Raw genomic sequence first — 25,175 nt, 5'->3', positions numbered from 1 at the left:
AAGTTCACTGAAAGCAGGTTGCCTTTATGGTGGCTGCATCTCCTGCTTCTACCACAGAGGCAGTCACATTTTAGGTCAACTATAAAATAGTCATTTGTTGTAGAAGAAATAAATTATAAAAACTACATTTATAACCCATTAATATTAGGTTTAATATGTTTTCTAAGCCTTTTTGTAATGGTTTGTGAACTTGTCATCAGTTTTCCATTTAAATGTATTGCCTATTATATCTGTACAATTTTACATGGTCTTAAATATTTATTTAAAATGTTGAGGAACACAGTCCCTTGAAATTATATTCCATTCCTAAGAATTGCAACTTTTAGCCGGGCTCGGTGGCTCAGCCTGTAATCCCGCGCCTTTGGGAGGCTGAGGTGAGTGGATTGCCTGAGCCTGAGGGTTCGAGACCCACCTGGGCAACTTGGTGAGACCTCATCTCTACAATAAATCAAAAATGAGCTGGGCGTGGTAGCGCACGCCTGTAGTTCCAGCTACTTGGAAGGCTGAGGCGGAAGGATCGCTGGATCCCAGCAGGCGAGGCTGTGGTGGCCGGAAGCGGCCACTGCACTCCAGTCTGGGCGAGCGAGTGAGACTCCAACTCAAAAAACAACAACAACAACAACAAAAAGAATTGCAACTTTTTGAACCATATAAATAATCTTGTGGCATTTCAATGAAATGCACATTTACACTTATAAAATTCCTTCCTGCATTCTGTATAACAAATACTTTAGAGAAGCTTCCCTATTATACATTTTTGCCTTCCTTTTTTCTCAAGTTATATAGTATAGAGAGCTAACACTGCCGAATTGTGAAATTTAATTTTGCAACTCAAATATATAATTGATGTTTTAAGAAAAATATCAAGAGGAATTCAGGAGAGAAACACACTACAGATTAAAAATCTAGGCAAACTTAACCTAGAAAAGTATCCAGGGGGTACTAGAAGGAATGACATGCTTTTATCTCAATACTAGGGTTTCTCGATACTATAATATTTGGGACTGGATAATTCTTTGTTTTCAGGGATACTCTCTGAACATTTTAGGATGTTTATGGTATCATCTATGACATCTACACACCAGTTGCTAATATCACCCTCCCCTCCGGCTGTAACAGATAAAAGTGTCTCCAGACCTTGACAAATATCCCTTTAGAGAGTAAAACCTCTCCTATGTCTATACATGTAGGAGACATTTGGAACTCGTTAGAATTTCAAAGTGATCATTTTTCACATGGTACTTTGACCTTAAAAATGCTGATTCAAGGCCTTTATTTTTGGCCTTCTACCTTCATGTCTCTTTCCCATGAAAACACGTAAAAATCTTTATGCAGGTGACTTTAGATCATGGTTGATATATTTTCACTTTCTTGAGTCTCCAAGCATATTTTTCATCTGAGTTTTAAATGGTATGGATAAGGCCGTGGGCCAACTCTATTCACAGCCTACCACCATCAAAACAGAAGTGAATATGAAAGCACAGATATTTCATTGAAAAATCTCTGAGATAAAAACACATCGTAGACTTTATAGAAACAGGACTTCTAAGCTGAGAGTCTGGTTTGTAGATACCTGGGATGTACTAAAAGTGTTGATAATTTTTCCGTGCAGTTACCAGTTATTTTACTTACTTTTATTTCGGGACTTCCAGGACATGCTGTCCATCAGATGAACCAGACTGGTCACTGGGTTGCATACCCTGGGCCCCAGCCTGGCTACTCAGTCTCACCAGCTGACTCTACACCTGCTGGCTCAGTTGGCTTTCGTGTTCCAAAGCAGCCAAAATATAACCAGCCAGCCAGAGCTGCAGGGGTACTGTGGATGCCAGCACCTCCACCTCCTTTAAACTGTCCACCTGGATTGGAATATTTAACTCAGGTGATTTTAAGTACATAAAATTCTCATTAAAAAATAAAACTGTGCTTCTAGCTTATTAGATTGATTATGATTAAGTTTTATCTTACTATTTATTAATTAAAGTCAGAATGGTAAATAACTTATTTTATTAACAAATCACTCAAATTCTTCTAGGTTTGGTTCATTTAAGCTAAATATGAATGATGTAGGTAATTGTTTTCTATGATCTTGAACATAATGTGATGATAGTCTAAAGCAAACATTTATTAAGCACTATTTTCTAGGCTTTTTCTTAAGCATAAGTTTATTAACTCACTTAATCTTTATGGAATCTCTATGATATATAGGTGCTATAATTATCACCATTTTACACAAGAGAAAACTGAGGTGCAGAAAGGGTGTATAATTTGCTCCGAGTTAAAAACCTAAGAAAGTAGGGCTCACTTGTTAATCCTGGTACCTTGATTCTGTGATTTTTAATTCCAAAACTAAATAATTTTCTTGGCATTTGAAAGAAACTTCTAGAAACCTTAAAGTTTCGTTTTAGTAAGTTGTACAAAAAAGTGTTAATATTTTGTGCGTAATATGGCTTCTCTTTTTGTTATAATTAATAAAATTACATTTTTATGATCTTCTTTGGCAAACTCAATTTGACAAATGTTACCCATAAGGGGAAAAAAGTTCTTATTGAATTTTGATGCACTACATGATAGCTTATCTCAACAATGTGAGATTAATATTAGTTTTGTGTTAGAGGTTGGATGGGAATATAAAGTTTTTTTTGTTTTTGTTTTTTGAGTTGGAGTCTCACTCTGTTGCCCAGGCTGGAGTACAGTGGCACACTCACGGCCACCCCAGTGTTGACCTGCTGGGCTCCAGCGATCCTCCCACCGCCTTCCAAGTAGCTGGAACTACAGGCACATTCTACCATGCCCGGCTAATTTTTTTTTTTTAATTGTAGAGATGAGATCTCATCAAGTTGCCCAGGCTGATCTTGAACCCGTGGGCTCGGGCAATAATCCCTTTGCCTCGGTCTCCCAAAGTGCTGGGATTACAGGCTGAGCCACTGAGTCCGGCCAGGATATAAAGTTTTTAATGTCCAATCTAGGAATACATATTTCTATGCTATTTAACCAGTTTTAAGTAAATGAGTGTTCTCTCTTGCACTCTTTGTATTGACTTAATTTCCTACAATGTACTTGGGCAGTGTATAAGAATGCTTATTAGTTCATATTTCTCCAAGAAGTGTTCTAAAGATTTTTTCTTTTAAATCAGGGTCTCAAAATATGTAGAAGTTATCACTTACTGCAAATGCTGGTATTAAAGACACTTAAGAATAATTTTGAGGCAGGATGTAGTGGCTCATGCCTGTAATTCCAGCACTCTGGGAGGCCAAGGCAGTAGGGTTGCTTGAGTGCAGGAGTTCAAGACCAGACCAGGAAACATAGTGAGACCCTGGTCTCTATAAAAATTCAAAAAAATGAACCAGTGTGGTGGTGTACACCTGTAGTCTCCACTACTTGGGAGGCTGAGGTGGAAGGATTGCCTGAGCCCAGGAGGTTGATGCTGTGTTGAGCTGCAATCATGACACTGCACTCCAGTCTGGGTGACAGAGTGAAACCCTGTATCCAAAAAAAAAAAAAAAAAAAAAAGGAATAATTTTGAAAATTATAGGAAAAAAGCTCTTTAAATGGACAAAGCATTTTAAAAAATAGTTTCAAAGTCTTACTTAGAAGGAACACTATTTTTCAATTTTTATAGGGACTCCAATATATGAGGGGTGACTTCAAAATACCCCGAATTTATTTATAACAAATCATATATTTATTATTGCATGTTTAAACTTCACTCACCTTCAAAGTACTCTCCATTCGATGCAATACACCTATCAAGATGCTTTTTCCACTGCTCAAGAGTTTTTGAACTCATCAACCTTGATACTTTTTAGTGCTTCTGTCATTTTTTGTTTCACGTCTTTTATATAGGCAACATGTTTCCCTTTGAGGACATTTTTCATATGTGGAAACAAAAAAAAAGTCACTTGGGTTGAGATCCGGTGAACAGAGAGATTGGGACACCAGGGTCATGCTGTTTTTTGGTCAAAAACCGTTGAATAGTTAGCATAGTGTGGGCAGATTAAATCACTCATCATGAAATGGGCAAAAGTGTTGAAAGAATTTCCCCGAAAAAATTCACTGAAGCTAAATGCAGCCTCTCACAACAACACTAGCTGGTATACTGATACCCACGGATTCCTAGAACACTTATCTAACAGGTGAAGCCTGTAATACAAGGAGTCAGCCCTCCAAAAAGATAATTCCAGTATTTTGGGTTTCCCCTGTGTGAGTCAATTTCAATTTATCTAAATATGCCTGCATTAATAGTGAATGTTCTCAATGGACATAGGAGGGGAACAAAAATAACCTTGGAATTTATTTATAAAAAATTGTAAGCCGGGCTTGGTGGCTCAGCCTGTAATCCCGCACCTTTGGGAGGCTGAGGTGAGTGGATTGCCTGAGCCCGCGGGTTCGAGACCCGCCTGGGCAACTTGGCGAGACCTCATCTCTACAATAAATCAAAAAATCAGCCGGGCATGGTAGCGTGTGCCTGTAATTCCGGCTACTTGGAAGGCTGAGGCGGAAGGATCGCCGGAGCCCAGCAGGTCGAGGCTGCGGTGGGCGGGAGCGGCCACTGCACTCCAGTCTGGGCGACAGAGTTAGACTTCAACTCAAAAAAAAAAAAAAAAATTGTATATTACATGTTTAAACTTTAGTCACCTTCAAAGTACTCTCCATTTGATGCAATATGCCTATTAAGACGCTTTTTTCACTACTCAAAACAGTTTTTGAATTCATCAATTCTGATGCCTTTCAGGACTTGTGCTGTTTTTTGTTTCATCTATTTCATATTGGCAAAACATTTCCCTTTGAGGACTTTTTTCCTCTGGGGAAATAAAAAAAGTTGCTCAGTGGGAGAGCAGGTGAATAGGGAGAGTAGGGCACAGGGGTCACGCCTACTCAGCACGATGTGGGCAAGTACAATCTTTTAAATCATCCATCATGAAATGGGCAAATGTGTTGAAAGAATCCACAAAAATAATTCACTGAAACAGAATACAGGCTTTCACAACACTAGCTGGTACACTGATGCCAATGGGTTGCTAGGACAGTTACCTAATGGGGGAAACCTGTACTACAAAGGGCCTGTCCTCCAAAAAATAATTCCAAGTTTTTTTGGGTCTCCCCTCATATGGTATTTTTCATTAAAAATATTTTAACTTTAGTTTTACACTAAAAAGTAATATGAACTATTATTAAAATTTGATAATGATAAATGTTGATAATTGATTATGTATAGTATCAAACAATGAAAAACATAATATTAATTTGGTTGACCAAAAAAATTTTGACATACAACTTAATTTTCTTTTTATGTTAATAGGTGGATCTGATACTGATTCATCAGAAACTTGAACTTCTGGAAGGTATATATTCATTATATTAATCATATTTCTAGAAAGAGAAGAGGTTTATACAGATAAATATACATCCAACACCACCAAAGGCAACACTTTGACGTGGGATGGTATACTTGATGATTTACAAATATTCACAACAATGAAACCAGCAGTTCATTTCTGAAAATTAGGAGTCAAATGGCTAAATACAGTTGGCTGTCCCTATCCTTGAGTTCCACATCTGTGAATTTAACCAACCATGGATCAAAAATACTTTTTTAATTTTAATTTTTGGCCAGGCTCGATGGCTCAGCCTGTAATCCCAGCGTTTTGGGAGGCCGAGGTGAGTGGATCACCGGAGCCCGCAGGTTCAAGACCCGCCCGGGCAACTTGGCAAGATCTCATCTCTACAACAAATAAAAAATTAGCCAGGCATGGTAGCACTCGCCTGTAGTTCTGGCTACTTGGAAGGCTAAGAGGAAGGATCACCGGAGCCCAGCAGGTAGAGGCTGTGGTGGCTGGGAGCGTGCCACTGCACTCTAGTCAGGGCGACAGAGTGAGACTCCAACTCAAAAAAAAATTTTTTTTAATTTTTTTCCTTGTCATTATTTCCTGAGCAATACAATATAACAATTCTTTATATAGTGTTTACATTATATTGGATAGTATAAGTAATCTAGAGATGTTGTAAAGAATATGAGAGGATGTTCATAATTGTAGGCAAATACTATGCCATTTTATATCAGGAGCTTGAGCATCCTGGATTTTGGTATCCTCAGGAGGTTCTAGAATTAATTCTCCATGGATGCTGAAGGATATCTGTATTATTATGATGGGCATTTGCCCTTATGTTATAGACTCTAACTTAGAAGGAATACAGTCAATACTTACTTTTGTTCCCCTCTCTGTCTACAAGTCACTTTAAGTAATTCAGTCACTTTACCTGTCTTCTGCCACTTCAGCTCATTTCTCTCCAATATGTGATCACTTTGAGAATGGCAAAGAGCCACATGCATACAGTATTTTAGTTACCTTAGTACATTCCCAAAGCAAGTGGATGTTTTAATTTGGATGGAAATGTTTTGGAAAATTTTCATTCGCGCCCACAGTTTCTCTAGGGAGTTCAGATGAACCCTATACCACCCTTGTACACCAGCTTGGATGCAAGGGCACTGCAGTCAGAGGATGAGCAGGCTTGCAGTATTGCTTTCCTAGAAGAGCATCCAGCTCCTGCTGAATGGGCTTGATGTCACCACACGTTCCCTGAGTGTAAGAATACACTCAAGCAGCAGAAAGGCACGTGCATCTGGTTTTGCTCTTAACTTGGATGTAACAGATTATTTGCAAACTTTAACTTATAGCAACCTGTGATCATGCTAATTTTCATTAAAGAGTATTTGATAGAGTTGCATGGTTGAAACCTGGAATTAACCTTGATATAACATGGATGCAAACAATTTTTTTTTTATTCTGATCTCTTCTGTGACTTTGTCAGAGCCACGTTTTTGTTTGCATTTGCATCCTCTGAAATAGTATTTCTGACTAGGTAGAGTCTTTCATATTTACACAATGTCTTAGCAAATGGTACTAATTATGCTCCAGAGACCCAAGCAGAGAGGACTTCATTAGTTTTAAGAAGAGATTTTAAGATTAATTGATTTTTGGTGGGTTACTACAACAAAGAAAGACTGGAACCCATATCTTCTTATTTTGGCTTATAACTTCTGGTATGTCTGTCCAGTATTTACTAAAAAACAAAAACAAAAAACAAAACAACAAAAAACTGAGGTGAGGGCTAACAACTTTAAGTTTATTAGTTGGTTCTTTTTTTGTTTTTTTTTTTGAGTTGGAGTCTCACTCTGTCAAGTAGGCTGAAGGGCAGTAGCACGCTTCCAGTCATAGCAGCCTCAACCTGCTGGGCTCAGGCGATCCTTCTGTCTTGGCCTTCCAAGTAGCTGGAACTACAGGCACACACCATTCTGCCCGGCCAATGTTTTGATTTATTGTAGAGATGAGATCTTGCCATTTGTCCAGGCTAGTCTCAAACCTGCGGGCTCAGGCAATCCTTTTACCCTGGCCTCCCAAAGTGCTGGGATTATAGGCATGAGCCACCGTGTCTGGCCTTATTAGTTGTATCTATGAAACTTCTCCATGTGTCAAAAACATCCTTTGCAGTTGGCAAAACAGTAAATGAATGGTAATAAAAACTTATATTCATGGATCATTACATAGTCATTAAGATGATCATTATGATAACTAGATGGCAACATAGAAGTATTTAGAAACTTTGGAAATGAAAAGTGAAATGTCTAAGTACATCCAGGTTAAAGTTACAGCACTCCAAAATATATGCCTGCATGTGGCTAAAAATGAAAAGCAATATGAAAATAATGTGATTTTTTTGTAATAACAAAATTGTAGTTATTTTTCTCTCATTTTGATCTCTATTAATAAAAATATATATTTATACAATCATAAAATTACATTACAAATCTCAAAAAAAGAGAGAAGCCACTAGATACTCCAAAACAGCTGCTTCTGGGAGAGTGAGACCCTGGATGGATTTATGAACCATAGTGTCTTCCTTCTAGATATGATGAAAATATCCCTTCTAGGTATAATGAAAACTGCTGTTATTTAAGATATATCTGTTAGCTGGGTGCAGTGGCTCACATCTATAATCCCAGCATTTTAGGAGACTAAAGTTGGAGGACTGCTTGAGGAGTTTGAGACCAACCTGGGCATCATAGCGAGACCTTGTCTCAAAAAAAAAATTTTAAAAATTATCCAGGCATGTTAGCGTACCTGTACTCCCAGCTACTCGGGAAGCTGAGGTGGAAGAATCACCTGAACCTAGGAGATCAAATGAGGTGAGCCATGATTGTACCATTACATTCCAGCCTGAGTGACAGAGTGAGACCCTGAAACAAACAAAAAAAAAAGAATATATTTGTTAAATTCACCTTTACCTGTCAGTTTCTTTAATTAGTAGAAATTGGAACATGAATTACACAAGCAGACTAATGAATTTTGTTAGTCAATTGTCACTGTTATATTTAAACTTATAATGTACATTGTTAGATATTTGTAATGTTCTTGGTTTTGTGTAGTTTCTCTAAGTTTTCTCTGGAAAAGAGCACCTTATTTATTCTTTGATAATTTGTATTCTGATTATTTAAAATGTTTTATTCTATGGTACATATTTAAATTATAAATTCAAAAGGCCAAATACTGCATTATATGGCTCTTCATTTATTTTTAGATTTATAAGCTTTATATATATTTGTGCAACATATATGCTTCATTATGAAATACAAAGTTCTACATTTACTAGGTCTTAATATTTTTAGTTTTTTTGTTTGTTTTTTTGTTTTTTTTGTTTTGTTTTGTTTTGTTTTGTTTTGAGTTGGAGTCTCACTCTGTCACCCAGACTGGAGTGCTGTGGCCGCTGCCAGCCACTGCAGCCTTGACCTACTGGGCTCCGGCGATCCTTCTGCCTCAGCCTTCCAAGTAGCTGGAACTACAGGCACGCGCTACCATGCCTGGCTAATTTTTTGATTTTTATTGTAGAGATGAGGTCTCACCAAGTTGCTCAGGCGGGTCTTGAACCCGCAGGCTCAGGCAATCCACTCACCTCAGCCTCCAAAAGGCGCGGGATTACAGGCTGAGCCACTGAGCCCGGCTGTTTTATTTTTTATTACATTGAAAGTCTATATTTTTTTTTAGCATTATAGGTCCTATAACATGATAAAGATTACTCAGGCTATTTTTAGCATTTGAGACTATAACAAACACTTATACCTTTCCTTTTTAGAAAAGTTAATAGATACTAAATATATAACTTTGGAATTTTTTAATTTTCATTTTTCAAGTAACTGTAAGAAAACTTTAGGTTGTATTAACCCACTGATCTCATTTTAAAGATGATCAAGTTTTAGATTTTTGAGATTAAGCTACATGATTAAACAATCATTTGGATAACAGATACCTTAGGAATCCATTTGAATTTTTACAAATAGTTTACATTTTTTTGCACACTTCTAACTCTAGCAGATATGGAGGTCAAGTGCAGTTCCTACAAAGGCAGAATCCCACCATAGGCTCTTAAGGGAGCTTACGGTGATAGGGCTTATGAAGGACATTTCTATATGATATCCTTTTGGGGAAACTAGAACCATTCCTTCATTGCTCCCTCCTGGCTCTAAACAAGATGAGGTGTCCAATGTGTGGGCAATATGAGAATACCACTGGTAAAATACCAAGTAGATGTCAGCATTTAGCATCCCTGTTTCCTGCATGAAGAAATTAGCTTATCTAAGATACAGAGTTCACTTAGGATGTCCATAATCTAGATATTCCATGAATTGAAGCCCTGATTGACAGGTATCTTTCGTCCTTGTCTAATACCCATCTCCCACTTCTGAACAACTTCTGCTGAGCTAAATAAGGGTGCCCTGGGCCTAAATGTGACATTCTAATTCACCTTCCATTTTCGTTCTCTGTTTACACTTGTGCATTGAGAGTTTACCCTCCCATTGCCTTCCTTCCAACACAGGGCAAAAAATGAGACATCAGTATGGTTTATAAAACAAAATCTCAGACCAATGGAATTAGTATAATATTTCATAGGGTGTAACTAGCAATCAGTTTATGTTCCCCTCTATAATACTTGAAAACTATACTGAATAAGTGGACATTTTATCCATCAATCCAGCACCACTGTGCCCACTTACAGCACTGCCCCAGAGTCTTCCTTTCTGGCAGGAGTCTGTGGGTTAGGAGGATCAGACTTGTTTTCTTTTACATGTCTCAAGTAAGAACTCTAATTTCTTTGTATCTTCATAGCCTTTCTTCTCCTTTTCTTTTTCTCAGCCTGGATAATCTCTAAACCTTTTCTTTTTCTTCTTGCTATGTTACTTGGAGTATTATTTAAAACTGGTATAACTAGATATGATAGAGGTTTTTGTTGTTGTTGTTGTTTTTTGAGTTGAAGTCTCGCTCCATTGCCCAGGCTGTGTGCAGTGGCACACTCACAGCTACCCCAGCACAGACTTGTTGCTGGGCTCTGGTGATCCTTTCGCTTCAGCCTTCCAAATAGCCGGAACTACAGGCATGCACTACCATGCCCAGCTAATTTTTGATTCATTGTAGAGACGAGGTCTCACCAAGTTATCCAGGCTGGTCTTGAACCCGTGGGCTCAGGCAATTCACTCGCTTGGCCTCCCAAAGTGCTAGGAATACAGACTGAGCCACTGAGCCCAGCCAATTTTTTTAAACATAAAGGTAACTGTGATTTTTCTTCTTGTTTCTAGTTCTGTTCAATTTTGAAACCAATAACATATATGAAATCAAGAATAGGTTTGGACAGAGGATTTACTTTGCAGCAGAAGATACTGATTGCTGTACCCGATATTGCTGTGGGAATTGTCGGCCTTTTACTTTGAGGATTCTTGATAATGGGAATCAAGAAGTCATGACTCTGAAAAGACCACTAAGATGTGACAGCTGTTGTTTCCCCTGCTGCCTTCAGGAGGTCTGTGAGTAATTACTAGGGCAGTTTGTAAAAGAGTTCAGCAAGAATTTTCACCGTTTCACTGAACCTATAAAATCAAATAAGAGTTAACAGAAAATGAATCCATAAGGTTTACTTTTAGTCCTTGGAATCAACAGGAATGGTTAGCCTCGTGTTCCTGAGTAGACTGCCTTGAAGGATTGAGAAACAAGTCAGAAGCAAGAGTTCCTGATATTCAGGGAAAAGTCAGATAGGCACCATGGAATACCTATGAGAGACAAGGCCAAAGCCTGTGAGGTTGTACCACTGAGAATATCCTAGAATACCATTTTAGGAGTATGTGGACAGAAGAATAAGGGAAAGACCAGACAGGTTTCTCTCACTGTTTTTCCAGCCTTCTAAGGGACAAACACAGGAGAAGCATTCTCCAAAAGCTTTCGTCTCCTGTGTTTTTCATTTCTCCTTCTTTCTTTTGATATAAACTTACACATCAGTGTCATCTGTAGTAGAGATACCCTAGATGGGAGTGTCTTTATCTTAGTAAAGACCAACCTCCTCTGCTTTATGTTAATTGGCAGCCTATTCCTAGAGAATATAGATGTTTTGGGAGACACAAGTTAGATTTTTCCTGGATCCTAATGGGAGACCAGCTTTGGGTAACTTAGTCATTCCATACAAGTGCTGAGAGAGCCTGACATAGATAGAGATAAAAGCACACAATTATTTCAAGGCTGACACAGCATTTATTTTGGAAGAATAATAACTGAAGTCATTCAGAATGAATTACTTTGTTTTCTATGCCACTTAGGTTAGTTATAATTATGTATTTATAAGTCCATCTGAGGAAAATCTCAGAATTTGAGGGGAAATGCTCTACAACTTGAATAGCACATAAACATACATTACATTATTTGATTTTTTAAAAAAAGTTCTAGGAAGTCTTCACGCACAGATAAGCATTTTGAGGCACTCTCAATGTCACCTAGCTGATAAATAGCAGAGCCCAGATTCTAAGCCCATATTCATTTTATTATAATACCATTGGTACGCATGTGAAAACTGTACCAGTGACTAGAGTTCTGCTCATATACACAAGTCACTGTTTTTTAAAAAGTTTAAGAAAACAATTTTTAAAAATAATTTAGACAGTTTTGTATGACTGCGAATGTAAAAATATATGAGGCCGGTAGATCAGTGCTTAAGAGCAGAGACTGTGCATGCTGCCTGCCCACGTTTCTGGTCATCTCTTCCACGTAGTAGCTGAGGAATCTGATGCAAGTTAATTTGTTTTTCTGTTTCTCAGTTATATCTTCTATAAAATAGGAAAAGTAATAGTAACAACCTGGTAAGGATGTGTTGTGGATTAAGAGGCACTTAGAACAACGCCTGGCACTTAGAAAGTGCTCAGTAAATGACAGCAATGATTAGACATTTTATTATTATGATGAATATTACATTTATATATATCTTTGCTTTTGTAGGTAGAAATCCAGGCTCCTCCTGGTGTACCAGTAGGCTATGTTACTCAGACTTGGCACCCATATCTGCCAAAGTTTACAATTCAAAATGGGAAAAGAGAGGATATACTAAAAATTACTGGTCCATGTTGTGTGTGCACCTGTGCTACAGATACTAATTTTGAGGTAAGAGATGCCAAAATGTTTATAAGATTTGCTCTCCTAATATAAGTAGAATATAATTTTGCAAGATGTTACAAACACATTAAATAAGTATTTGTGTAATGATAGAGCAAGAGGAAGATAATATGCTCATATATTTAACTTTGGTCAGAGAGGTAGTGATTATATTGATTAAAGGTCAGTTTTAATTATGGTAAATAAGAAAAAGAGAAGCAGAGTCATGTAAACAAAAACAAGCAAAATATCTAAAAATCCCTGTGTATTATCTTTTTTTTTTTTTTTTTTTTTTGAGTCGAAGTCTCACTCTCTCGCCCAGACTGGAGTGCAGTGGCCACTCCCGGCCACCGCAGCCTTGACCTGCCGGGCTCTGGCGATCCTTCCACCTCAGCCTTCCAAGTAGCTGGAACTACAGGCGCGCGCTACCATGTCCGGTTAATTTTTTGATTTATTGTAGAGAGGCGGGTCTCGAACCCGTTGGCTCAGGCAATCCACTCACCTCAGCCCCCCAAGGTGTGGGATTACAGGCTGAGCCACCGAGCCCGGCTGTATTATCCATTTTTAATAGAACGTTTTAATAGAACGTCATCTAATTCTGGTTGCGAAAGCATATGGATCCTTCCTTAATTTGAAATACAGATTAAGGCCATTTTCAGAAGGTATAACATCTTTGAGTTCCTACAAAAAGTCCAGCTATGCAAAGCTAGTTTTTAAGAAAGTTAGTATAATATGTACAAACCAATTATGCCTCTCAGTGGTCTCTTTTTTATCCCTATTTTAAATTAGATCATTGGAAACCACAATATATCTCTATATTTAAATCCTGGAGAAATTACAACAGTTCTCCAATAGATGGCCTACCTAGCTTTATAATCCAAAGTATGTGGTTGCAAATGTCTAAAAATCAGGAGTTTTATAACTTAATCTTGATTTTCTGATTCTCTTGGAAAATCTGGACTCATAATTCCACAGAATGAAGAAAAAAATTTCTCATACACCTTATGATAACATTGTGAGAACTCTTGAAGTATTCCTACATCTTTTTAAGGTTTTGCACTATCCAGCTTAATTTTGTTATCTGCCTCCTTCTCTGATTATATGGTTTTCAATTTCTCTGTTAGAATCTGGTTATATATAGATGAATTTTTCCTCTTATTGACTTCATAAACTAGTGACAGAGATGGATGATTCTTAAAAAAACACACGTGATGTAGATTTTTAAAAGACTCTTACAAAGGGATATATATGTGTATATGTGTGTGTGTGTGTGTGTGTGTGTGTATATATATATATGGATAAAATATCATGCGTGTGTGTGTGTGGTTATGTTTGGGTGTGCGGTGTGGGTGTGTGAGTGTGTAAAATATATATGTAAAGACTTTACATAGGGTTATCTATAATATTATTTCTCCTTGAATCCCTGTAAAAAGTCAAGACAAGTGAAAGTTTATTGTTCCATCAAGGAACAATATTAGTAAAGTTTAGCTGTCATGCAATTTATTTTTAAGAAATTAAAACAACACTAGTGAAACATTATGGAACTTTCATATTTAATGCTAAAAAATTTAGATTTTAGTCATTAATCTTTCTCAATGGCTGCTTTAAAGCATCCATTTTCTAATGGATTAACATCTCCTCTGTGCATTTAGAATGGTGCTGAGTACCACTTTGAGAGGACTGAGAAATAATCGTATGATTTATTTTTTGTAAGGTAGGCAATAAAAAGTTTGACCTTTTATTGTAGGAATTATCAGTGTGAGAGACCACTATGGAATGTGGACTCCATTTAGGTGTCAGTGGGCACAGGAATTTAGAATAGAAAATAAATAAAAGCTTGATCCACAGTAAGGGCAGGAGTCATTCTAAAGGAAGGAATATTTATGAATTTAGGTGTTTTTAAATTATTTTTTATTTTTTATTTTTTTGAGTCGGACTTTCACTCCGTCATCCAGACTGGAGTGCAGGGGCACTCCCGGCCACCGCAGCCTCGACCTGCTGGGCTCCGGCGATCCTTCCGCCTCAAGCCTTCCAAGTAGCTGGAACTACAGGCGCGCGCTACCACGCCCGGCTGATTTTTTGATTTATTGTAGAGATGAAGTCTCACTGCCCAGGCGGGTCTCAAACCCTTGGGCTCAGGCAATCCACTCACCTCAGCCTCCCAAAGCGCGGGATTACAGGCTGAGCCACCGAGCCTGGCTTGTTTATTTTTTAGTGACAAGGTCTGGCTCTGTCACCCAGGCTAGTGAGCAGTGGCACAATGATAGCTCACTGCAATCTTGAACTCCTGGGCTCAAGTGACTCCCTTGCTTCAGCCTCCCAAGTAACTGGGACTACAAGCATGTACCACCACACCCAGCTTCTTTTTTTATTTTTTATAGAGACAAGGTCTCACTATGTTGCCCAAGCTGATCTCAAATTTCTAGCCTCAAGCAGTCCTCCTGCTTCAGTTTCTCAAAGTGCTGCGATTATAGGTGTGAGTCACTGTACCTAGACTAGAGAACCTATAGCAGTCTTCAATAATGTTTTTACATTTCTTGCTATGAACTCCTGGGCTCAAGCAATCCTCCCTCCTCGGCCATCCAGAGTGCTGGTATTACAGATGTGAGCCACCGCACCTAGCCTCTATTAGAACTTTATTTACAAAGACAGGTTGAAAACTAGATTGGGTCCACTGACCATTGTTTGCTGACTTCTGGCCTAGATTTTTTTTTTTTAATTTCAAAAATGTGGGGTACATTTCAGGATTAGGTATACAAATGGCCATTGTACAGGTAAAGTTTGGACCTGATTTTGGTCCCCACTTCACCTGGTTTAAGAGTAGATACTCTTATTGATGAAGTGCGCCTCCTCCCTCTCTCCCCTGGCAGTGTCCCCCTATTGCCAATTCCTTTCTTGTGTTATGATAGTTATTCAGGGTCCACTTGTGATTGAGAACATGTGGTACTCGGTTCTTTGTTTCTGTGATAGATCACTGAGTATTATAGACTCTAAATCCACCAAGTTGCTGCAAAGTTCATAATTTTGTCCTTCTTTTTTTTTTGAGTTGGAGTCTCACTTTGTCGCCCAGACTAGAGTGCAGTGGCCGCTCCCGGCCACCGCAGCCTCGACCTGCTGGGCTCTGGCGATCCTTCCACCTCAGCCTTCCGCGTAGCAGGAATTACAGGCATGCGCTACCATGCCTGGCTGATTTTTTGATTTATTGTAGAGATGAGGTCTCGCTACCCAGGCGGGTCTCAAACCCATGGGCTCAGGCAATCCACTCACCCCAGCCTCCCAAAGGCGCAGGATTACAGGCTGAGCCACCAAGCCCGGCTTATTTTGTCCTTCTTTATGGCTGTGTAATATTCCATCATGTATTTGTACTGCATTTTTTTATCCAGTCTACTTTTGATGGATTTTTTTAAAATGGATACTTTGCTTTCTAAAAGGAAAAATATCAAAAGGATCAAGAATACAGATTATAGCCAGTGTATCTGGTTTTGAAAACCATACCCACAACTTTTTTTTTTTTTTTTTTTTTTTTTAGGAGTCTCACTCTGTCACCCAGACTGGAGTGCAGTGGCTGCTCCCGGCCACCGCAGCCTCAACTTGCTGGGCTCCAGTGATCCTTCCGCCTCAGTCTTGCAAGTAGCTGGAACTACAGGCATGCACTAGCACGCCCGGCTAATTTTTGATTTATTGTAGAGACCCACCCAGCTGGGTCTCGAACCCGTGGGGTCAGGCAATTCACTCACCTTGGCCTCCCAAAGCGCAGGATTACAGACTGAGCCACCGAGCCCAGTTCACAACTTCTTACCTATGTGAACTGTGACAAATTCTTTGACCTCTCTTTGTCTCAGTTTTTTAATGTAAAAATTGGATATAATTATAGTACATATCTTATAAGGTTGTTATGGAGTTTAAATTACCTAAAAATGATAAATCCTTTATATGATTATGTACATTTTGTATCCATTTTATATAAATTGTATATAAATGCTGAATCTGTAATTTAAAAATTAACTTTTCAGCATCCATTTATACAATCTTATGTTTTGAATTATATAGGTTTTCTAGCATTTTACACTTTATTATAGTATATTGTCTTGATACTTACCTAGATTCCATGTGCTAGTGGTCTGTTTGAATTGTTCGCATTTATATTTGCATTATGAGTGAGTCATTTGTTTTCTCTTAGAATACTTTTACCAATTACTGGTATGACATTTATGAGTTTATAGATTTAGTACTAATATAATAAACTATAATTTTAAAATTACACTTCTGACACCAAATGTGTGGACTTCTCTTTTTTCCCCATACCACCCAGTCCCTCATCTCTAAAGACACCAACTAGGTTTCCACAACTCAGTTCAGCTCTGACACTCACTAGCTGGGGCTAATGCAGACCCCACAAATTAAGGCCTCAGTCCATAAGACCATTTTCTATTTCTGACACAAATCACAATATCAGGATCTCTGTACTTCTGACCAACTGGCTATAAATTAGAGCTCTCACAAACTCCCTCAATAGGTTTGCTAAAATTCCTCACAAAACTTAGAAACATTACTTAGTTTACTGGTTTGTTATAAAGGATATTATAAATGATAGAGGTGACTAGCCAGATGAAGTGGTAAATAAAATGGTTCTGGAAGGATCCTGAGTGCAGGAACTTGTCTCTCCATGGAGTCAGGGTAAGCCAACCTCATGACATATGGATGTGTTTACCAATTCAGAAAGTCTCTGTTGTTTAGAGTTTTTAGGAAGTTTCATTATGAAGGCATGATTGATTAAACCATTGGTGATTGGTAAGTAACTCAGTCTTCGGCCTTTCATTCCTGGAAGTTGAGGATGGGACTAAAAGATTCCACCCTCTAAGCATTGCTTTGTCTATCTAGTGTCCAGCCTCCACATTGATGTTTTCAGGGGCCTCCAACCACCAGTCATCTTAATATACAGGAAAGATTTTATTCAGAAGAATCAAGAAATTTTGAAGCTGTGTGCCAGGAATCTGAGACAAAGACCAAACATTAAAACAAGACTCTCCCATCATCCTTATCACTCAGAAAATTCCAGGGGTTTTGGAAGCCCTGTGTCAGAAAGAAGAGACAAAAACTAAATAGATAATGCTTATTATGTCACAAATACCAACTTATTATTTCCAGAGGTTGAAATAAATTTGCTATAGAGATTATTTTTATCTTTAAAATGTTACATAGAATTTAGATAAAAATTATCTAGCTCTTCTTACTTTTCAGTTGTAGGTCATTATTTATATTTCTAATCTTTAAATTAAACTTAGCCTAAAATTACCTCCTTATATATTTTAAATCAGCCTCAAGTTTTCTTCATAGCCAGCAGACTGTAACCTAACCGAATGTGTAAACAGACTGTAACCTGCTCTTGTGCCAGTCACTAAGTTTTGGTCAATCAAAGGTAGTCAACTGTTCAGATTGTATTCAAATAAGGCAGACACTGAGCTGTAACCAATCTGTATGTTTTTGTGCCTCCCTTCCATTTTCTGTACGTCACTTCCCTTTTCCTGTCCATAAATCTTCCACTATGAAGCTGTTCTGGAGTCTCTCTGAACCTACTCTGTTTCCAGAAGCTGCCCTACTCATGAATCATTTTTTTGCTCAAACTCTGTTAAATTTAATTTGTTGAGGTTTTTCCTTTAACAAAGTTCTTTCATAAAACATTATAGTTTCTACTTCTTTCTACTTCTTATATACATTTTGGTGAGTTTTAAATCCCTTATAGTAGAACTAAAAATGAGGAAACATCATTATCTGTTAAGTCCGTTGGTGACTTTATGGTGCCTGGTAAGTTATCTTCTGTATTTGCATTTTTGTAAATATTTCAAAATTTAAATAAATTTGCCAGGTGTGGTGGCTCACACCTGTAATCACAGCACTTTGGGAGGCTGAGGTAGGAAGATTGCTTAATCCCAGCAGGTGAAGACCTGTCTGGGCAACATAGTGAGACCTTGTTTCTACAAAAAAAATTTTAAAAATGAAAAAATTAGCCAGGCATGGTGGTGCACAACTGCAGTCCCAGCTACTCAGGAGGTTAAGGTTGGAGAATTGCTTAAGTCTAAGAACTTGAGGCTGTGGTGAGCTGTGATGGTGCCATTTCACTCCAGTCTGGGTAACAGAATGAGACCCTGATTAAAAAAAAATTCAAATAAATTTTAAGAACAAATGTAAGGCTTTCATTATTATTAGCTTTGAATGCTTAGATTATAGTTCTTAGCAGAGAAAACACTAAACTGTGCAAGATGAGATTTCTATTAGTCTATTAACATTTTGCCTCAGTACACTTGTATAACCAATAACCTCCAAAACTCGGTGGCTGGAAGCAGCAACCATTTATTTCCATGCTTATGGGTCTGCAGATCAACTGTACTTCAGTGGATATACCTAGGTCCGTACAGATGGTTCAGATTTAGGTTACCAGCTGACCTCAGGTCTGATCCTTGTTCACTCTGGATTTATAGCAGCAGAGGGTACCTAGATCACAATTTTCTAGTGACTGCTCACCTGAGATCAAGAGCCACACCAAATCACCTAACCATATTTAAAGTCACTGTTCTTGACACACCTGCTAACATTCTATTGGTCAAATAAGTCTCAAGGCAAAACCTAATTACCGAGGAAGGGGGAAATATTTCAGACTACACTGGGAGGGTAATGAAATGAATTTCTAATGAATAGTAATGCTATCACCATTTTATAATTAGATGTTAATTTCAGGATGTTTTGTTTTGTTTTGGAGTTGGAGTCTCACTCTGTCACCCAGGCTGAAGTGCAGTGCCACACTCACTGCCACCCCAGCATTGATGCACTGGACTCCAGTGATTCTTCCGCCTCAGTCTTCCAAGTAGCTGGAACTACAGGCGCATGCTACCACACCTGGCTAATTTTTTGATTTATTGTGGAGACAAGATCTCGCCAAGTTGCCCGGGCTGGTCTTGAACCCACGGGCTCATATAATCCACTCACCTTGGGCTCCCAAATTGCTGGGATTACAGATTGAGCCACCGAGCCCAGCTAATTTCAGATTTTTAAAGAACCCATTCAGCCCCAACCAAATAAAATGGGTCAACTGTTTTTAGTTTCCCCAAATTTATTTAGCTGGTCACAGCATGAAAATTCTTCAAAGAGTGTTGTCGGTACATGTGGTACCTTGTGCACATTTGAGAAGGGCACTCCTCCTCGGTTAATGCAACTGTATGACCTTAGTGAATGCCAGCTACATTCAGTCTCCACCTGCCCACTTAAGGAGTTGCTTCTGTTTAAATACAATCTGTTCAAGTCTATGTGATGGTCCTTGACTTTCCTCAGGCAGAATTGTAAAATCACAAAATTGTTTATTTTGGAGTTCTTTTATTCATATACCCATCTTCTTTTATAGTTTATACCCCACTAGGTATCCAGTCTCACCCCCAACCGAACCCCTGACCTGGTATATTCCATCATGTTACTTGTTATTTTCCTTTACTCAAAACTGCTCTTCTTTTCTAGGCTCTTAGCACTTTATGTTTCTCCACTGAAAGTGGATGGTAATGACCCCTCTCATTATATTTAAAGTTCCAGTTCATGTAGACTCTCCATGCTTCTCTTAAAACAGATGTCTCATAGGAGTTTCGTTTATTATCTTCCTGATGATAATTTCATCAAAGAAACAGCTCATATTTGTATCTTTTTCTGCTTGAATTTTGTTTTGGATGAATTCAAAAATTTATTAATATTTGTCTTAATGTAAAATAGAAAATGTTAAATATTTCAGAAAAACGACTTTCATATGCTTTCTCTAGACAATGTAACAGGTTTTTTTGGTATTATCTATCAATAAAGGAGCCTATATGTATCTAATAAGAGTTAGATTTTCATAGTTACATATGGCCTATAATATTAATTCATTTCATTTTACTCCAAATTTGAAAGTACTTTTGCTTTGCTATAAGTTTCCTGGAAGTCTTTACTTTTTTTTTTTTTTTTTACAATTTAGGTTAAATCTCTTGACGAACAAGTTGTGGTTGGCAGGATTTCCAAACACTGGTCTGGGATTTTGAGAGAGGTATTTACAGACGCTGATTACTTTGGGATCCAGTTCCCTTTAGACCTTGATGTTAAAATGAAAGCTGTGATGATTGGTGCCTGTTTCCTCATTGTAAGTCCATTCTTGCTGATATTTGTTTCTCTAGAATCATTTTGCAATAATTTAATAACTTGTACATTTTATGATTATCTTTTTTCAATATACAGATTTTATTCAAGGCTTCCCATTTGATTATAGATCTGAAATTCTATTTGGTCCTGACACACTGAATTTACAGGTGACTGGTTTCTGTCTGAAGAGCCTATACACTTATTTCAAATGGCAAGAAAAGGACTTTATATGTTGAGAGGGCCTGGTTTGGGAATTTTTTTATTAAAAAAAAGAAAAAGAAAAACAAAGTTGGTGCAAGGAGATAAATTTGAATTTAGGCTTACATGGAATAAGACTAGGTGAAACACAGAGATTGCATCCTGACTCATTATTAAATTAAATCATCTAATGTAGGAATATAAACTACAGTAAGAGCATAAATCTAATCAAGCCTCTAGACCTAATTACCAACTTACAGGAAATATGTGGGATAAAGCATTGATTCTGAGCTTGTCATCACATTAGAATCACCAAGGAAGCTAGTATTAAGATAAACCCCAAGTATCAGGCCATATCTCAGTTCACCTAAATCAGAAGCTCAGAATCAGAAGTTTGTATAATTACCTAGGTGATACCAATATGCAGTCAAAATTGAGTGTTACAAGGACAGAGCAATAGTTTTCAACATTAGCTGCACTGTAGAAATGCCTGGGTAACTTTCAAACTCTCATGGTTCCCATGTTCAGGTGGCATCCATATCTATTAAATCAAAATCTCTGGAGATGGAAACAAGACTTCAATCTGTTTAGAGCTCTCAGATAATTCCAATGTGCAACCGAGATTTGAAACCTCTGATGAATATCTTAAATATTGATTTGGGGATGTAATCAGAAAAAGCTTAACAGATAAGAGAATATACAGCAAAAAGAATCCTGTTCCTAATAAATGGTAAATAAAATAAAATGGAAAGAGAGAGAGACCTGAGAGACATCCACTTATTACAGTTTGTGGACCATGCTTAGGTACTGATTTGAATACAACATTGTAAAAAGACATTTACCAGACATCCAGGAAAATCTGAATATTGACTGGGTATTTGATGATATTAAAGAATTATCAATATTTTTAGATGTAAGATAACATTGTGGTTATGTGAAAGCAAAATAGAGTCCATTTTTTTTAAAGGCACAGAATGAAGTACTTCAGAGGATTTGCTTTTAAATAATTTCAGGGGTTTGCTTTTAAATAACGGGGGTAAGGTTGGGGAAGGGAATACAGAGCATGAAATAATAGATTAAACAAATGAAGGTTGAACATCTCAAAACTGAAATCTAAAATCCTTCAAAATCCAAAACTTTTTGAGTGCTGACATAAGACTCAAAAGAAATGCACACTGCATTATTTCAGATTTTGAGTTTGGAATGTTCAACCAGTAAGTATAAATACATGTTTCAAAATCTGAAAAAATCCAAAATTTGAAACAGTACTGGTTCCAAGCATTTTAGATAAGAGACACTCAGCCTGTGTGGTCAATATTGAACTAGGTGAAGGGTCTTTACTATGCAATTCTAATTTGAGATATGTGTCATAGTTTCTGTTAAATATAACCACAGTTCTACTTATTTTCTTTTTCATTGACAATATTTTTATGTATTTATGGAGTACAATGTGATGTTTTGATATGTGTATACATTGTGGAATGATTAAATCAAGCTAATTAATATATCCATCACCTCACCTACTTATCATTTTCTTGTGATAAGAACATTTAAAATCTACTCAGCAATTTAACTATAGTCGCCATACTGTAGAATAGATCACTCAAACTTATCCTTTCTTTTCTTTTTTTTTTTTTTTTTTGAGTTGGAGTCTCACTCTGTCACCCAGACTGGAGTGCAGTGGCCGCTCCTGGCCACTGCAGCCTTGACCTGCTGGGCTCCGGCGATCCTTCCACCTCAGCCTTCCAAGTAGCCGGAATTACAGGCATGCGCTACCACGCCTGGCTGATTTTTTTTTTATTTTTTGTAGAGATGAGGTCTCGCTGCCCAGGCGGGTCTCGAACCCGCGGGCTCAGGCAATCCACTCACCTCAGCCTCCCAAAGGCGCGGGATTACAGGCTGAGCCACCAAGCCCGGCTAAACCTATCCTTTCTAACTGAAACTTTGGGACCTTTGAACAACATCTCCCCTTTCCTCAACCCCAACCCCTCAACCCCAGGCTCCGGTAATCCCCAGTCTACTCTCTATTTCTATGCATATGACTTGTTTAGATTCCACGAATGCGTGTGATCATGTAGTATTTGTCTTTCTGTGCACGGTTTATTTCACTTAGCATAATGTTTCCCACGTTCCTCTATGTTGTTATAAATGACAAAATTTTCTTTTTAAAAGCTGTTGGTATTCCGTTGTGTATTCATATTTTCTTTATCCATTGGTTGATGGACACTTAGGTTGTTTCTTACCATGGTTACTGTGAATAATGCTGCAGTGAACATGGGAGTGTATATCTCTTTGACATACTGATTTCAATTCCTTTGTATATATGCCCAAAAGTGAGATCACTGGATCATATGGTAATTCCTTTTCAGTTTTGAGTAAGTTCCACATTGTTTATATACATATATATATATATAGACTGTACTAATTTATCTTTCCCACCGCCAGGGTTTTTTTTCCTCCATATTTTCACCAACATATATCTTTTCACTTTAGTCTTGCTAAAAAGTGTCAAGTGATAGCTCATTGTAGTTTTAATGTGCATTTCCCTAATGATTAAAGATGTTGAGCATTTATTTTTTTACATATCTGTTGACCATTCTCATGTTTCTCTCTGACTCTCTCTTTAGAAATGTCTGTTCAGAGCTTTTGCCCATTTTTAAATCGTGTTATTTGTTGTTTTTGCTGTTCAGTTGTTTGAGTTTTTTGTAAATTTAGGGTATTAGCTGTTTATCAGATGTATGATTTACAAGTATTTTCTCTTAAACTATATGTCATCCTTTCACTCAGCCTTTTGTTTCCTTTACTGTGCAGAAGCTTGTTGGTTTGATGCAATTCTTTTTGTCTGTTTTTGCTTTTGCTGCCTGTGCTTTTGGGGTCATATCCAAGAAATCATTTTCCAGACCAGTGTCATGGAGATTTTCCCCATGTCACTCAGGCTGGCGTGCAGTTGCATGATCATGGCTCACTGCAGTCTTGAACTCCTGGACTCCAGTGATCCTCCTGCCTCAGCCTCCTGAGTAGCTGGAACTACAAGTGCATCATGTCACCACTCCTGACTAATTTTTAATTTTTTTTTTATAGAGCTGAGGTTTCACTCGCTATGTTACCTAGGCTGCTCTCAAACTTCTGGCCTCAAGCAATCCTCCTGCCTCGACCTCCCAAAGTGCTGGGATTACATATGCGAGCCGCCATGCCTGACTTCCTATATGTTTTCTTCTAGCAGTTTTACAGTTTCAGGTCTTATATTTAGGTCTTTCATCCGTTTTGAATTGATTCTCGTATATGGTATAAGAGTCTAATTTCATTCTACATGTGGATATCCTGCTTTCACAATACTATTTATTAAGAGACTGTTCTTTCCTCATTGTGTAGTATGAATGCCCTTGTTAAAAATCAAATTGTAAATTTGTTTATTTCTAGGTTTTCTCTACTGTTTTATTGGTCAGTATGTCTGTTTCCATGCCAGTACCAAGCTGTTTTGATTACTCTAGGTTTTTAATCAGGTAGCATAATGCTTCCAGTTTTGTTCTTGCTCACAACTGCTTGGCTATTTAGGGCCTTTTGTGATTTTATACAAATTTTAGTATTGTTTTTTTCTATTTCTGCCAAAAATGTTGTTGGAATTTTGATAGAGATTGCATTGAATCTGTAGATCACTTTTGGTAGTATGGACATCTTAACGGTATTAATTCTTCCAGTACATGAACACAGGGCATCTTTTCATTTATTTGTGTCTTCATCAATTCCTTTCATCAATGTCTTAGTCTTCAGCATACAGTTCTTTCATCTTCTTGATTACATTTATTCCTAAGTATTTTATTCTTTTTCATGCTATTGTAAATGGGAGTTTTAAAAAATTTGTTGTACATAAAACTCCCAGTTACAAGAAAAGATTTATTACTAGAGAAAAACTAGAAAACATTAAGAAAAAAAGAACAAAGGAAGACGATTTTAAGAGAGAAGGGAAAAAAAGACATTTACAAAATTAGCAGAGGATTAATTAAATTAATTCAGGGATCAATAAATAAAATGATAGAATTTATTTGCTATTAAAATGGAATGTTGATGGTAGAGCTTTTATAGATATAGACTTTTCCCACATTTACTTATTACTGTTAATTTTTCTTATCCAGCAAACATGTCACTGTTTCATCAGATCCTTTCACATTTCTGCGTCTAAGAATTAATCTGTTTTTTGTTTCTGAAAACTCATTTCTTATTTTTGTTTTTATTTAGGACTATATGTTTTTTGAAAGCACTGGACGCTATAACCAGAGAATAGGAGTGTGGTAGCGGATTAATGTAAGTCTACTCAGAAAAGTTGATGTCTGTATATTGACTGAGATTATCTAAAAGAAAAAT

At 37.5% G+C, this 25,175-nt stretch overlaps 1 protein-coding gene across 1 annotated transcript; it reads left to right on the top strand.

Annotated features, from left to right (window-relative positions):
* The first annotated feature begins 1,783 nt into the window (after nucleotides 1-1,783).
* Nucleotides 1,784-25,167, top strand: LOC103271638 (phospholipid scramblase 1-like). The gene is made up of 6 exons (XM_008069116.1): nucleotides 1,784-1,879; nucleotides 5,300-5,342; nucleotides 10,628-10,848; nucleotides 12,309-12,470; nucleotides 20,455-20,616; nucleotides 25,050-25,167. The coding sequence occupies exons 1-6, from the start codon at nucleotides 1,823-1,825 to the stop codon at nucleotides 25,104-25,106; spliced, it is 702 nt and encodes a 233-aa protein (XP_008067307.1). The 5' UTR covers nucleotides 1,784-1,822; the 3' UTR covers nucleotides 25,107-25,167.
* The last annotated feature ends 8 nt before the right edge of the window (nucleotides 25,168-25,175 follow it).

This window comes from Carlito syrichta, unplaced genomic scaffold, assembly GCF_000164805.1.
Source record: "Carlito syrichta isolate Samal-C Ts95f unplaced genomic scaffold, Tarsius_syrichta-2.0.1 Scaffold311821, whole genome shotgun sequence".
Classification (NCBI taxonomy): domain Eukaryota; kingdom Metazoa; phylum Chordata; class Mammalia; order Primates; family Tarsiidae; genus Carlito; species Carlito syrichta.
This window is presented reverse-complemented; position numbering and strand designations above follow the sequence as displayed.